The sequence below is a fragment of the Mus pahari genome, chromosome 15 (assembly GCF_900095145.1).
Source record: "Mus pahari chromosome 15, PAHARI_EIJ_v1.1, whole genome shotgun sequence".
In the NCBI taxonomy this organism is placed as follows: domain Eukaryota; kingdom Metazoa; phylum Chordata; class Mammalia; order Rodentia; family Muridae; genus Mus; species Mus pahari.
In genome coordinates, this window is record NC_034604.1 from 41,888,479 (window position 1) to 41,903,169 (window position 14,691).

General features: G+C 43.1%; 1 protein-coding gene across 5 annotated transcripts in view; it reads right to left on the bottom strand.

The window, feature by feature from the left end:
• Positions 1–14,691, bottom strand: part of Sema6a (semaphorin 6A) — a 119,197-nt gene that overhangs the window by 31,563 nt on the left and 72,943 nt on the right. For all 5 annotated transcript variants that reach the window (XM_021214193.2, XM_029546827.1, XM_021214194.2 and 2 more), the window contains exons 7-15: positions 13,145–13,235; positions 11,055–11,174; positions 10,279–10,367; positions 9,192–9,409; positions 6,799–6,930; positions 4,082–4,237; positions 2,567–2,743; positions 2,083–2,223; positions 1,911–1,991 (exon numbers count right to left, since the gene is read on the bottom strand). In XM_021214193.2, coding sequence (XP_021069852.1) covers positions 1,911–1,991; positions 2,083–2,223; positions 2,567–2,743; positions 4,082–4,237; positions 6,799–6,930; positions 9,192–9,409; positions 10,279–10,367; positions 11,055–11,174; positions 13,145–13,235 — 1,205 coding nt within the window. The remainder of the gene's footprint in view (positions 1–1,910; positions 1,992–2,082; positions 2,224–2,566; positions 2,744–4,081; positions 4,238–6,798; positions 6,931–9,191; positions 9,410–10,278; positions 10,368–11,054; positions 11,175–13,144; positions 13,236–14,691) is intronic.

Here is a 14,691-nt window from a genome sequence, read left to right on the forward strand (position 1 = left end):
TATGAGAGAGAAAGAGCTCTCCGTGGACGCTTATAGCAATGAGTTTTATGGGAGTCTCCAAGGAGAAGCTAGCTATGAGAGCAGTAAGCTCAGAGCAGAATCAGGAAGTTAACTGGCTTGTGGGCTACTCTTATGCTGTCCTTACTCTGGTTTCTTGAACGTTACTTAAACATTTAAAAAGTTTCATGCTAAAGCTCGCTCCTCGTAGAAGCAATAAGGGAAGTCTGGATGAAAATGTCTAATCTTTTCTGCTTCCTTTCCCAGGCCCTTTTTTCCTTGATCCCTTTGCCTATAAAGCACATATAACCAAGTGTTTAAAGGCACAACTGGCCAGTGAGCATGTGCAGGCTCTGAGCCGGCGGATTCTGGCGAGGATCTTGCATTCTCGCTGCCCAATCCTCAACTCTCCTCTCTTCCTCCCTCCATCTTATGGGTCACCACTCACTTTAATTTTTTTTTTTTTTTTTTAAAAGCACACGCCGATTTGTCCACTCTGCTTAGGATTCTAAACTATAATTGAAAAGTATGATTTGTCGCTGGCTCCCAGTCTATCATGAACCACATAAGAAACCGCTTTGAAAGGCACACCTTGACCTAATAATCCATGTTTACCCTCTAATGTCTTGGGCTGTAATGAAAATTAAATTCATTCTCTAAGGATACGGATTCCTTGTAATGAAAGCCAGTATCCATCTAGTCCCAAAGCCCACTCGGCCAGCAGAGCTACGCATGTGTTGAACAGTGCCTGTGGCATTGAAATATAAATTCAGGGCTCAAAGGGAGCCTCTGAGAGTTCCGATAGTAACTCGAAAACAGCTTATGAAAGTCTTGTTATCTTTACCCACTTGTTGACAAATGATGAGTCCCTCCTCAGCTCCCCCTCTCACTGATTCCTTGTGCTCCACCCCAAGGAATTTCATGAAAAGATAAAAGGCTCCAACTCTATCAAAAGTCAACAGAGCTACCTGCAAAGCCACAGCTGATAACACAGTGGGCCATCTTTGCAACGCTCAGATTTCCAGGTCATATTTTACAGTTGTCATTAGCTCTGTTCAAGAGAATATTTCTCAAATGATGTGGGTGGTAGTCACTAAATCGCCTCTTTCTAGTTGTCTAGTTATTTTAAAAGCAAGAAAGAAGCTCCCAGCATGGGAAACTAGCTCTGTTTTACAGATGGGACCAGGGAAGCTCCTTTGTTGAAGGAGAGCCGTGGACTGCCCTGGACACCTCACTTGCATTACACACAATCTCTCAGAGACAGGCTTTGAATATTTTTTTTCCAAATGTTATTTTAGATTTCACATCCTCTGAAGTAATAAAGAAAAACTCACAGGCCGAACAGAGGGGCTTGATCTAGAGGACCCATTGGGAAATTGCCAAACATGGATTGTGTGCCGGATGAGCAGTAAGGTCACAGTTTGATCAGCACGGGAGAAAGCTTTATTGGATATGAACACCATGCTTGATGCATGATCACATGGGTTAACAAATGATCTGCTGTTTCTTCTCAGGCTCGTACGGTTAGTCAATTAGCAAACTCGCTTTGTTGTGGCTGGACAAAACATCTACTAATCTAATTGGTTCCCCGTTGTGGCTTCTTTCTCTGCTGTCCTCACACTGTGACAGTCAAGGCTGGTATATTCATGTCCCACTTTCTAGGGAATCCTTCTGAAGCCTACTGTGTTTCCTCTCTGTGGTCTTAACCAGTCTGAGGGCGATCATTCCATGGACACTCTGCCAGAGTCTCTGAACTGAGTTAGGGTTGGGGGAGGCACCTGGCACTTCCTTGGCTGAAATTTTCTCACACAGAGAAATGAGTTCAGATGGTTTGAGGGAACACGGGCAAGGCCAACATCTAGCATGAAGATGTGACCCAGGCACTTTGCCCTCCCACACCTCAGGCTCCTTACCTGCTAAGGGGTGACAGATGGGCACAGGAACCACTTTCCCTTACCCACCCACAGTATGGGTCTCTGGAGGCGATGCAGGTTCTGTAGGAGAAGGATGACTGTCAGCAAGCCAGGACCGCTTTCTAACTGCTAATGGATTTTTGAAATGTCAGGAAGGCAAAGGAATACATACTTTTTACACTTCCCATGTCGCTCACAGCGGCCAAGAGGCACCTTTATCACACAAGTGGAGAATGCAACATAGAGTGAGCCGCTCGCTCTGTCGAGCTGCATACCCATGATCCTTTTGTCTTCTACACCATCATAGCTGCACCTAGTTTGATGAGGTGGGAGGGGACCGTTAGGAGATTCTTTGGAAGAGTTTTCTTTCCCCGGCCACTACCCTCATTCCCCCACTTCTGGACTGACATACTGACCTCATGGTCTGATATAACTGAAGTTTTACAGACCTTATGTGGACACCCTACATGAGCAGCTATAGGGCCATACATTATTGGTAAGGGAAAAAAAAAAAACATTACTGAGCTTTTTATATGCTCAGTAATTTTTAGAAATGGTGTGATCACACAACTTGTCTGCTGCAATTTTCCATGAATGGGAGAGGTCGCAATAGAATGACAAATAGTTACCAAGAAAGGACCCAACGTTCCACTCACTTTTCTGGGTTGTAAACATTCATCTCCTCCAGGAAAAGGCTGCCATTTAGGAAACCACTGCTTCCTATCCTGGCCAAAAACTTCAAGATGATTCCCTTTTCTGATCCCAGGAAAACCACAGTGTGATTCTGATATGGCCCGGCAGCATTGTCGACTGCAATTTTGGTCAGGCGGTATCTAAAAATGAGAGGATCACATTTGAAAAACAACAAAAAAAAATCTCTTTGTAAGTCTATCAGTAAAGGTCCTCTTTCCACTTCAAACAAGTGTGGCACGGCTTTCTAGTAACAATGTCATGAAAAAAAATATATGCATGTAAGTAATGCTCTCAAGCTGGTCTGATCCCTTATTTTCATATGCAGAACATTAGTAGGACGACTCCAACAGGGAGAAGGAAGTATATGTACAGAGGCCAAGTTCTATAATAAATAAATATCCATAACCATATGAAACCACTCAGCAATGATCCCTTCCATGAGCAATAAGGAAAGACTGATGGTTCCAATGGAGAGAGCAGATATAGGAATGGAATATACTTAGCATTTCTTTTTAATGTTGAAAAGGAAAACAGTGGACACCATCCTTCACTTTTTTCCTAGGAGGCACAAAAACCTCTGTCAACAAGATTAGAAAACTTGCAGGTTGTACACAAAGGGGTAAAGAGGGCCCTAAAAGTAGAGGACTCAGAGCAGTACTAAAATCAGGACATGCAAGCCAAACCACATCTATGAAGGGGCCAGAGAGACAAGCATAGAAGTAAGGCCTAGTGGGCATCCGCTCTCTATAGAACTTTATGATCGTTCCGTCTTGCTCTAAGTACCAAGACAGGAACTAGAGAACACCAGCCTTCCCACAGGTAACAGAGCCTGGTTTCTAGGTTATGGTCAAGAGAGTTCATGATATGTTCAGTAAGGCCAGGGGATAAAAATCATTTTGTGTTATCAACGGCCACTGTTTAGGAAACAAAACAAAACAAAACAAAACATCATCTTCTTTGAAAATGACCTGCAATCAAAAGGATGTTTAAAGTTGTCAGGTCTCCCCAGCCGGCCACTGCTTCTATGTTGGCATCACTTCAGGTAGAAAATACCAAAGCATAACCTCCTTCATGCTGGCATGCCACTACAAATGCCTGGTCCCTTCATGCCAGCAATGTAGTCATGTGTAAACCCCAAACAGGTAAGCACTTCTCACGGGTCCTGCTTCATGACTCCCTTGTAACGCGCAGAATGGATTAATGAGCTAATCTGGAAGGAAAAAAAAATTTTTTTTCTATCTTCTAGATAGTTGGCATGTGTGAAACTAGCCTGAAAATACTGGCACTCTTCTCACTGAGAATATGGCAATGGGGAGTTGGTGGCATCGACCCAGCCTGTCAACATTTCCTAGCTGAATCCATGCCCAGGAGAGCAGAAGATGTTTGTGGCATTTCAAAGCACGATCCACTGAGAGCATCCATGAGCACAAGATAAAGTCAAGGAAATCTACTTCGGATGCGGTTTGTTTGACACTCACCTGACCATCGTTCTCAGGAACCAAGGTCTATTGATGATGGAAGGCACTGCCTCGTCCATGAGTGGATGCGTCTTAATGAAGTTCAGGGTATCATCGGGAAACTCATTGGAGGTTGCATATTTTTCTAAAGAGGATGATCCAGCACAACAGCCTGGCCTAAAAGGAAACAAGGGGTAGAGGGGAAAGAATTAATTCATGCCTTCTGGCAAACTCTTTGAATGAACTGCTTCTCCAAGCATCTGGCATGAAGGAGACTGTACCACCAGCGCAAGAAGAGGATGTTGAACAATGCAGAATGCCACCAAGTACAACATGCTGAGATTTCCTCTGGACCGCCTCCTCATTCCGTGAGTGAGCCTTAGCCAGAACAGCACAGTTGCATCTCCAGGCAACTTGGCGTCCTTCCAGATGCGCAAACAAACCCAGTGAACAGAGATGGAACTAGAAACGAGTGAGTGTGTGGAGACACGCCTCTCAGGGACGCGTTACTATCTGTCGACTTGACACAAACCTAGACATACCTCCAACACACAGGCTTGTTTGTGAGCCATGTTCTTAACGGTTAATTGATGTGAGAAGGCTCTGCCCACCATGGGTGGTACCACCTCCTAGAAAGTGAGCCTCGGCTGTACAAGAGAGGTGGCTGAGCAAGTTGGAGGTAGCAAGCTAGAAGAGGCAAGCCAGGAAGCAGTGTGCCTTGTGGTTTCTGGGTCAAGTTCCCACCTTGGCTTCTCCTGATGATAGACTGCAATAAATTCTCTGTAAGTTGTTTTTGATCTTGGTGTTTATCACAACAACACAAAACAAACTAGGGCATCTTGTTAGAGATTAGAGAGCAGTGGTTCTCAACCTTCCTAATGCTGTGACCCTTTAATACAGTTCTTTATGTTATTGTGACTTCCCCCCCCATCAACATAAAATTATTTTGTTACTACTTCATAATTGTAACTTTGCTACTGTTACGAATCTTAATATAAACATCTGTGTCTTCCAATGGATGATTGTTTTTTGGGTAGTGACCTACAGTTTGAGACCTTCTATTCTAGAGGTATATGTTCTACAAAGGAGGGGATCATGCTAAATACTCTTATAAGCACAGAAAACAGTGATTTCCAGTCACTGAGGTATACACCAGCACGATTCAATGTTACAAGCTCTCGGGGTATATAAGTTCACTTTTTCATTTTTTGTTTTAGACTTTTATGGGGTTTTGGAAGTTATGAAAAGCCAGTTACACTGAAGATTCTTTCCTAAAGGACCAATTCCTTGCAACTGAACAAAGATTGCAAAAGTGAACTTTTGCAAGAAATTTTGTGGTTTAAAGGGTTACATGAAAATCTCAGCAAAGTCAGATCAGAGAAGACTAAAGACCGTGGTCCAGATGCCCAGCTACCTGCCGGTGTGAAGAGGAAAAGTTGGGCCCTTACGATACAATCTCTCCTTATACCATATAGTTATAATCAGCCAGCCCTTCCAAATTAGCCTAATATTTGCAAGAGGGTAAAATAAGGATATGAAAGAATGTGGAAACACATTGATATGGGAAAGAGTGACTTAGAACATGTCCTTGTAATGCCAGAGTGACACCTTCACTCACTAACTTTATAGACGTATCCTCCCTAAAACCCCATCCCTCCATCTCAACTCCTTTTCTGGCTTATTAATATAGTATGGACCGATCTCAGGTGCTGAGTTAGGGAATCAATCTGGGTTTACCTCTTACATCGAGTCTGCTTTGAACAGAGAATGAATACACCAGGAAACTCAACTGATAATAAAGGGTTGGCCAGTTGGCTTTCTTTGGTTTCTAATATCTAAATTGTTCAATTAAAGGTACATGTAGGTATTTCAGGAGAAGTAGGATAGGAAGCTAAAGGAGAAAGCAAAATAGCCAGGAAGACATTGGGATTGCTTCCAGCACCACGTGAACTCAACGGAAAAATTTCCATGTAACTGAGACCACAAAGGTGGACGTATGGAGGATGTGCTACAGAACTGGGAAACACAGGGACAGGATGGGAGAACTGTTCTTCCAGAGTTCGCTATTACATAGGAGCATATGAAGAGATTTTTACAGGACCAAGAAATTTCTGCAGTGTGGTTGGGTCATGGGCTTCTTTGTGAGAGAGTCTAGGGCACAGCTTTAAAAAGGCTAGCACTATACTGAAGGTGAGTTCAGAAAAGCAGCCCACTGTACCAACTATACAATTCTTGTCCTTGATCCAGAGCCCTGGACTTAACTCTGATCCCACTTGTACCCAAATATCCAGGGAATCTTATTTACATTTCACATTTTATTGGAATTAAAGATAAGAGTTTATATAAAAACCAGAAGAAAGCACAACAGAAGTATCTCTCTAGTTAAATAAATTTGCATAATACTGTTTATTCTCTGGATGTTCATTTTCTACTTAGACCAATAGGAGCAGAGCAGATGGCTACTATCACCTGTTATTATAGTGGGCAACCACATTTACAAATGGTAACCAGAAGACTAAAGTCATGGTTTGTAGGAACTAAAGGTAACTGGGTTCTGATAAAGGTGAATACAAATGATCACAAGGGTCTTTGTGTTGTTCTTGGACCTCTGTCTACCTGGCTTGTGATGGAAGCTGCCATTCATTCATATGTGGTCAACAGGACGTTCACTATCAGAGGTGCCAGTCCCATCATTTCTGAGTTAGAAAATAGCAGAATAAATAAACACATGCACGTACCTGGGCTTAGGGACTCGCTCGTCTGGAACCGGTGTCCAGGTAGAGTCAGGTGATTTCTGTTCCTTGAATCTCCCGGTGAAAACATTAGCAATGTCAAGCATGTCATAGGCACAGACTGCAGAACCTGGGATGCTGCAAAGGACATTTCACACAAGGTGTGACTCAGGGAACTATGATGCATTCCTTTAGGAAACATACTCTGGAGAAACTCTTACTACAGCCGGGTAGAATTTCAAGTTTGTACCCTGACCACTACAAATGAAGGGATCATAATGTGTAAAGAGAATATGTCTGCCAATCAAATGTGCATCAACAGTCTTAAAAAAAATTAGCTGGTTGCAGTAAACACAAGGCAGGGGGAGAAAGCCCACCATTTTTCATCACTTCTTAAACTTCTTTGTTGTGGGGGAAGAATTATGAGCTGGTTATAGATGCTTCATGAATGCCACAGAACCAAGGTCCTGCTTTAGTAGCTAAATCACTGGTTATGATGGAGACAACTATAAACAAATTCAGAGCAGCCAGTGAGATCTATGCACGAGAGTTGTTAGCACAAGGTTTTATGACATGAGACCCCTCCACCAGATTTTAATGGCCAGACATTGGTCAGCTTGGAGGACCTTACAGAGAAAAAGACCCATTCCAGAAAAACCAGACCTTGGGTCTGGTAAGCTGGTAGTATGGAGTGTGTGACCAAAAAAACAGGAAGAAACAGGCTGAAAGGGAGCCAAACCACAATGGGCTGGTGTGCTAGAATAATTGTTTTCTTGCTCTTTTTGCACAGGTAAAGAGGCATCGCTCAAGGATTGCCAGCAATCTAGCATAACCAAGTCTTAAAGACATATGTAGATTAACAAGTTAGGTTGTCTGATGTCATTGAACAAATAATATTTCTGAGAGCAGATAAGCATAATAAGATAATTTTAGGGCCACTCAACAAAACAAATATCTATAATATACAAAACTCACTGCGGTATTATAATTAAAGTAACCCACACTTTTAATAAAACAAACACCTAAACTAGAAATGTATTCTTAAATTACACTAACCCTTGCATCCCTATATTTCAAAGAAGTATGTTTTCCAAAAATCCTAGATACATAGGACCTTAAATGTGAATACACAAGCCTTGAGATATTTTATCTTTCCCATCCTCAAGTCTAAAAATCCCTATAAATGATTAAAACATACTTAAATCTAATAGAATACTTCTTGCTGCAAATAAGCTTTTGCTTTCCTTTATCTTAGGTGAGGAAAGCTTGACCCCTGGCCTGCCTGTAACTGAGGAGTGTGAGTTCATCCCTCAGCTTGCTCTGCTCAGGGCTCTACCCTTTCGAGATGCAGTCCTCCAGTTGTATCATTTTTCATGCCTGTCATCTCAGCACTCATGAAGTTCATGAAAGTTTTTGTAAAAAGGATAATCTAAAGTGTACTCCTAGAAGAGGACATTCCATCTAGAATCTCTAAATCCCTACACAGACAGGAGAGCATGGTGCATGCATTTAGAACTCATGGCCAGGAGTTACAACCCAGAGGTATTCTCATTTCACACAACAGCATTGTGAGTTTGAATCATTAGGCTTTATAGAGAGCTGGATGCCAGAAAAAGACTGTTAACATTAGGTGTTTCTCTATGCCATGTCTATGTTATGTCATGTCTATACATATTCACTACTTTTATGTCTCATTTAATTGACTACATTTTCTGATGAACTAAATGCAAAAATACAAATGAAGTTATACACAGCACTTCTAGGTCCTAGGAACCCTCACCAGACTCTTGCGGAGGCAATTGTGCTGGGGTTGGGATCTGAGCCATGAACCAATTTCCTGATGTCACTGAGATTTAAATCCTCAAGTTGGATGATAACTAGACACTTAGGTGGAACCCTTAACACCTTGCTCCAAATTTCTCACTGAAGCATTTGAATTAATGCCCAATCCACCCCCCCACCCCCACCCCCACACACAATACAAGTGAAACAGGAATGTCACATGACCTATAAGAGACCAGAGAAAAATCTCTTAATTTCCAAACCTGTCCCTTCTAACACTGACTACCTGGTCCAGGCAAAGGAATGCTTTAATCAATTTCCTCATGTGTAAAAAGAGGACAATAAAATTTGCTTTACAGGAAAGGAATCCCATAGAAAGTATTTATATGTCATTCATATAAATGGAAGATATTGCTATAACTTACTCTCCCTAAAACCTTAATTTAATAATGCTTATAAATTCTAATTAGTTTGTTGATGAAAACTCAGAGCAAAGTCCTTTTTATCTATGAATAGTGACAGCTGTTTTTCTGTCAATCACAAGCCCCTCCACCCCCTACCCCCCACCCCCAGGAAAAGGGAGCTGGGAAGGCCACACAGAGCCAGGGCATGGTTACCTGTTATAAGGTGTGGAAAAGGTTGCCAAGACAACATCACGGCCATTAACGCGAATCACATCTGTAACTGCCTGGAGTATATTGAAATAAAAATGAGAGTCTCCAGGCACGGAGCAGTTCAGGCGAGCCTTCAGGAAAGATGTCCACTGCTTTTCCAGGACTCTCTGAGACCCTCCCATGTCATTCTTACAGACCTGAGCCACCCTAGGGAAAACAACCTGCAGGGAAAAGTGCACAGGGAAAGGCAGTCATTCCCTTCTGAAATTCGAAGAAGTCGCCTCTGCTTAACGACGCAATCAGAACAACAAGGTGTTTAATATTGCGTTTCTAAAATCAGGAACAGAAGAAGAAAAAGAAAAAGGAAAAAAAAAAAAAACTCAGCAACGAAACAGAATGGTTTAAAAGATAAGGCAGTGGCATTTAATACAGAGCCATAAATCCTTCAGGGGATCAGCTCCCAGCCACATAAACTCATTTCCATACAGACTGCTTAGCTTTTATTTCCTCAGACAAAAGCACACTTTGTATGCACCATCTCTGCCATCCCCACTGGCTGCCTCTGGGGCCTGAAATCTCATACTTGGAGTATGAGTCCTCTACCATGCAAGCCACCCTGGTGTTTTATTTGTGCCCTCTAACGTAGTGACCTTGAACAGATGTCTGTTAAAAATAATAATAATAATAAATAAATGACTGAAATAAACATCCTGTAACTGTTCTCTTCCTTTCTGCAATAAAACTCAGTTTGCCTAGAGATACTGGGTATGTATTGTCTCTGTGGAGTAACTCAATTAAGAGGGAAAATTATACCTGGGAGCTACAGCTCAAAACACTTCGAATTCGGTAGGAAAGTAACCAAACATCTGTTGGTTAGATCTTCAGTAGAGATTATTCAAGAGGTTCCCTGTAATTTGTTACTGCTCTGAAAAAGTGGATTGGGCTTCCAGACAGCTCAGTCTGTCACTTCTGGCCATCCCTGTTGTCATTGGGTTCAATTTGCGTTTCCAGGTCACTTACAACAACACTGGATCAAAAGTAGGTTTCTGAAAATGTCACCAATGGAGCCAGGGATAGTCTCCCACCTTACCTTCCCCATAGTGTTGTATTCTACTGCAATTTCTCTGAAGAAGAAGTAGATATAGTCCCCGTAATCCACAGCTTGGACAAAGTACGGCTCTGCAGACAAACGGGCACTTTAATTGGAGATATGTCACATAGTGTTAAGGGAATTTTAATCAAGTGTAGCCAAAGACGTGTTATTAATTGGAAGTGTAGGGCTATTAGACATGTGGTTAACACTAACCATTTCTAATGACTTCAGAAGTGCAAGCGCTAGTGATTTCAGAAGGCACTTGAGCCTACAAATTACATCTTTCACAAGCTTTGCAACCGGCAATGAAGAATAAGTACATTTTGCAAATCTCTGTAGTTTTATTTTCCACAATGGAATGTCCATATTGCCTAGAGGAGTTTTTGCACATTGCTCCATCATGCTGGCTCACTCAGGGCTGTGAATAGCCCCTTTCCTGTTCCCCACCACCTCCAATCCCCTCCCCCCCCATTCCTTTTCATGAATGTTCTGTTCAGCTCGTTTCATTGGGACTCTGAAATGAATTTGAGGCAGGGAAAGATGAATGTGGCATGCTCTATTGTCGCAGCACTGGTAGTTTTGTTAGTGTTCCAGAAGCTCATGGGAAGGGGGAAAGGGAGGTAAATAAATCAATTGAGGCAAAAGATGCAATTTACATGGTTTTGTCTGTCAGAATCCATTACTAAAATGAATCTACAGTCTGGTCCATCCTGACTCTACATCTCTTATGAGATATGTATCCCTTCCCCCCCTTTCTTCTTCTAACTGCTCACCTTTCAACCACTTTGAATCGTGCTTGACAGTCCTGAGGGTAGGGCTGTCTCCGAGGCTCCTGTAAATGACCGCATCAATGGCCAGAAAGTCAGTCACTGTAGCTGAGTAGAGTTTTCCATCTTAGGAGAAAAAAGAAAAGAGTTGAACAAGGTACGAAGCAAGGCAGGGACCGGTGACAGTAAAGGTATCCCTCAATCTGCTTTCCTGCATCAGTCAAATGAGATCGGACAGCTGGGAAAAATCCAAGAGTCGTTAGGAACAAGCTTGGCCCCCATTCCTCACCATTTTGAATTAGGATCATGAGAATTGAAACATTTTTCGTTTTTTTAAATTGCAGGGCAATTTTTCTGAGCAGCGGGGGCAGCTGCAGCAGCTCAGGGAACAGGGCAAATGAAATATGCTATTTGCTTCACTTGATTAGATGGACCTTGACTGCAAGCTCAAGGCCAAGGACACTGGCACACTGCTACTGCCCCCAAGTCAACTGGCTTAGAAGGGAGCCCTGGGCAATAAGAAAGCGGATTTTTATCAACACAGGTTTTAATCTCACTCAGAAATATGGATGACCCGAGCTTGAGCTGAGACTGATTTGGTGTGAGATGAACAGAAGGGGGAATGGTTGGCCAGATGACTTCTATAGTCCTGAGAGCCACAGTCTCGCTCTTCCTTAGCCATGTCACTCATGAAACCCTGCCAATCTAGCTTAAATAACAGATCTTTGCTTCTGGATTTCCAAAGTCCCAAAATGGAAGCCCTGTGCTATGCAAGTGGCCAAAACAAAAAAAAAAATCAAGGTGTGGAGAGAGCCGGGTACAAATTGTCCTGTCTTTAGAAATTCTTCGTTTGAGGAGACAGGTTTGAGGGCATGTCCAAAAGCAAAGACAGCAAAGAAAACTGAAAATGAGTCACTGAACTTCTGGCTCTTTTCTAGACTAGCAAATATTCTGCAACCAAAAACCAAATGAGATAAGTTAAGAAAAGGAAGATCTGTGTCAATTGAATAGAAATGGAGTGTGCTCGGACTTTAGACAGTTTATCTGAGGTGGGGATAGTGAGATCTCTCAGTGGTGAAAAACATAGGCTGTCCTTCCAGAGGACCCAACTTTGATTCCCAGCACCCACACTGTAGCTCACAACCATCTGCAACACTAGTCCCAAGGAGTCTGATGTCCTCCTCTTCAGGCCTCCGAAGGCACCAGGCACGCATGTGCTGCACAAATATTCAGGTAGAGAAAAACACCTGTCGACAAGTTTCCTTCCCAGTTAAGCTAGGCCAGGTGTTTACTGTCGTGATGGGAATGGCAGCCAATGGTGTGCCTGCATGCTGGAACAATCAGTCCCTTCACACCAATACTTCTCTCTGTATCCGCTGCCACACGCACAGCTGGCAATGATTTCCTAAATACACTTCACAATTAAAGCCTACTCATGTACAAAAACCCCATTAAATTCGAAAACGATGGCCAAGTAGCTACCTCTTCACACCCTGTTCAGCAGGCACCTGGGCCCACCTAGGCAATCAGCACCATCTTTTCAGACATTGTGGCCATTTGGTCAGAGATAGGCTTGCAGCCCAATCAAATCAATGGCATTTGAGAAGTGCTGCTGTGGGAAAAGCTTCCAGAAGCGTCCTTTTACTTCTCTCCCTTTTGCTCCATGAGAAGCCTCTGAGGTGCTGAGAGCAGCTGTCTCATGAAGAAGGTAAGGGAGAATAGGGAAATGGCTAGGAGAGACACACTGCAGACTACTCTTGTAGAGTCCAACTAATGTCAACCCGACCGCCAGCGTTATATCCGCATTGGTGATTCTACAAAAGGTTTTCCAGTATCTGAGTCCAAAGTTGTCTTCACTTACGCAGTGCTGCGCTATCAAACTTTCCGAAAGCTCAAAAGCCTGTGGGGGTGGGGCAGAGACTCTTTAAAAACTAGTACCCCCTCCTCCTAATTTCAAATGGAAGAGGCGTTCTTAATTACAGTGTTCACCAGAGAGTCAGTACAACTGTGACTCTACCAATCCTTCCAAGCGAATTCTCAGCCATAGGCTGTAAGATGCAAAAACAAACTTAATGAGAAGAAATCAGGTCATTTACCTGCAAACAGAGCGATGTTGGCGTGTTTGGCATCATAAGGGCATCTGGCCATTCCGCTAAATTCATCCCCAAAAGTTTCCAAAGTATCGACCTAAATGAAGTAGCAGGTCTGAATTACCGCCGGCCCCCGACAATAGTTAACAGAAACTGATATTTTACAAGTGATTAGCATGCAAAGTAATTCATAGGCACCTTGCAAATGCGTTCTTGCAAACACCCTCTGAGGAACATCTACTGGTTTCAGATAAAGAATTGGAGGCTTCCAAAGATAAGTTACTTGATCAAGACTCTGTAATTAGCCAAGTGTGGAATTTGAGTATGTCTGATTGGCTCTTAACTTATTACAACCGACAGATTTCCATATCCTAGCGGAATGGTCAATAAATAAGCATTTTAAACTAAGGCATTTCTGAGGTAATTACCGGGAAACTCTACCTGCCCCAATTATCTCCTGAGTCATGAACTCTACAGAGAATGAGCTTCTTCTCTGGATTTGTTTTGCCTGATGAGCCTTTCCTTTGTGGATTAAGTCCCAGTAGGAGACACTGGAATTTTTCCTCCAGTTCATTGGCAGAGCAGTGTGGCATCAGCCAAGATGAAAAACACTCTTGCCAGCAAAACTCAGATGGCCTCCACACCTACCAGGCCAGCCTCAGAACGAACTGCAGAACGTGGAGGCCCCAAAGGGGAGGGGAGGGGCTGATCCCAGAGCCCACCCTGGACCTGGTTCCTTTACACTAAAGAATAAGAGGTTAGAACTGATGTGCCTGTGAGTTATATTTGGCTTTATCAGCATGGAGTTATAGAGGCAAAGAAAAAAGAGAGGAGAAAGAGAAGAAGCCTAATACCTATTTTAAACTTCCATACAAAACCCTGGATTTTGTCCTTCTTTTGGATAGGAGGAAAGTCAATGTACGTCTTTCTTACTTGTGGCTATTACTCACCCTACAGGTAACACACACATGCCAGGCCCATAGGCATTTGTGGATGTGGGGACATCTCCCCAGTTGTTCACTAAATGCCACTGCTCATTCCTCCAGAGCACATTCCTCCCATGTCCCTTGAACTCCAGTGCAGCCATGTGTTCATGCTCTGGCCAGTGGCCAGTGAGTATATGCTACCGCTCAGCCATGGTCCTTTCTGTTTCAGCATACTATAGAGGAGGGCAGGGCCCTTGGGGATGGCAAAGGTATTCTTGGGAAAGAGCCTGGTCTCCTGATACCTTCATCTCCCTGACCACATGTCACATGACTGTGATGAGCACATGGAGTTAACCCTTCACCTGAGTCAGAGGTTCACCAGTGATGCCCTGGCTCCTGTCTTTGTCCTCATTTCTTAGCAACTTGCTAGTAGGTAAGAGCTCAGTACCAAATCCCAAAATAATCTCTCTAACATTTCTGTTTTCATACCCACGTCTATCCTACTCCTGCTCTTAGCTTAAGGGTATGCTCTCATACTGGAGCTGCACAGCTTGACCACTGATCTGGAGACTGAGAGAAGATAAGCCTAAAAAAAAAAAGTCACCTGCAGTGAACCAAGCTGCCCCA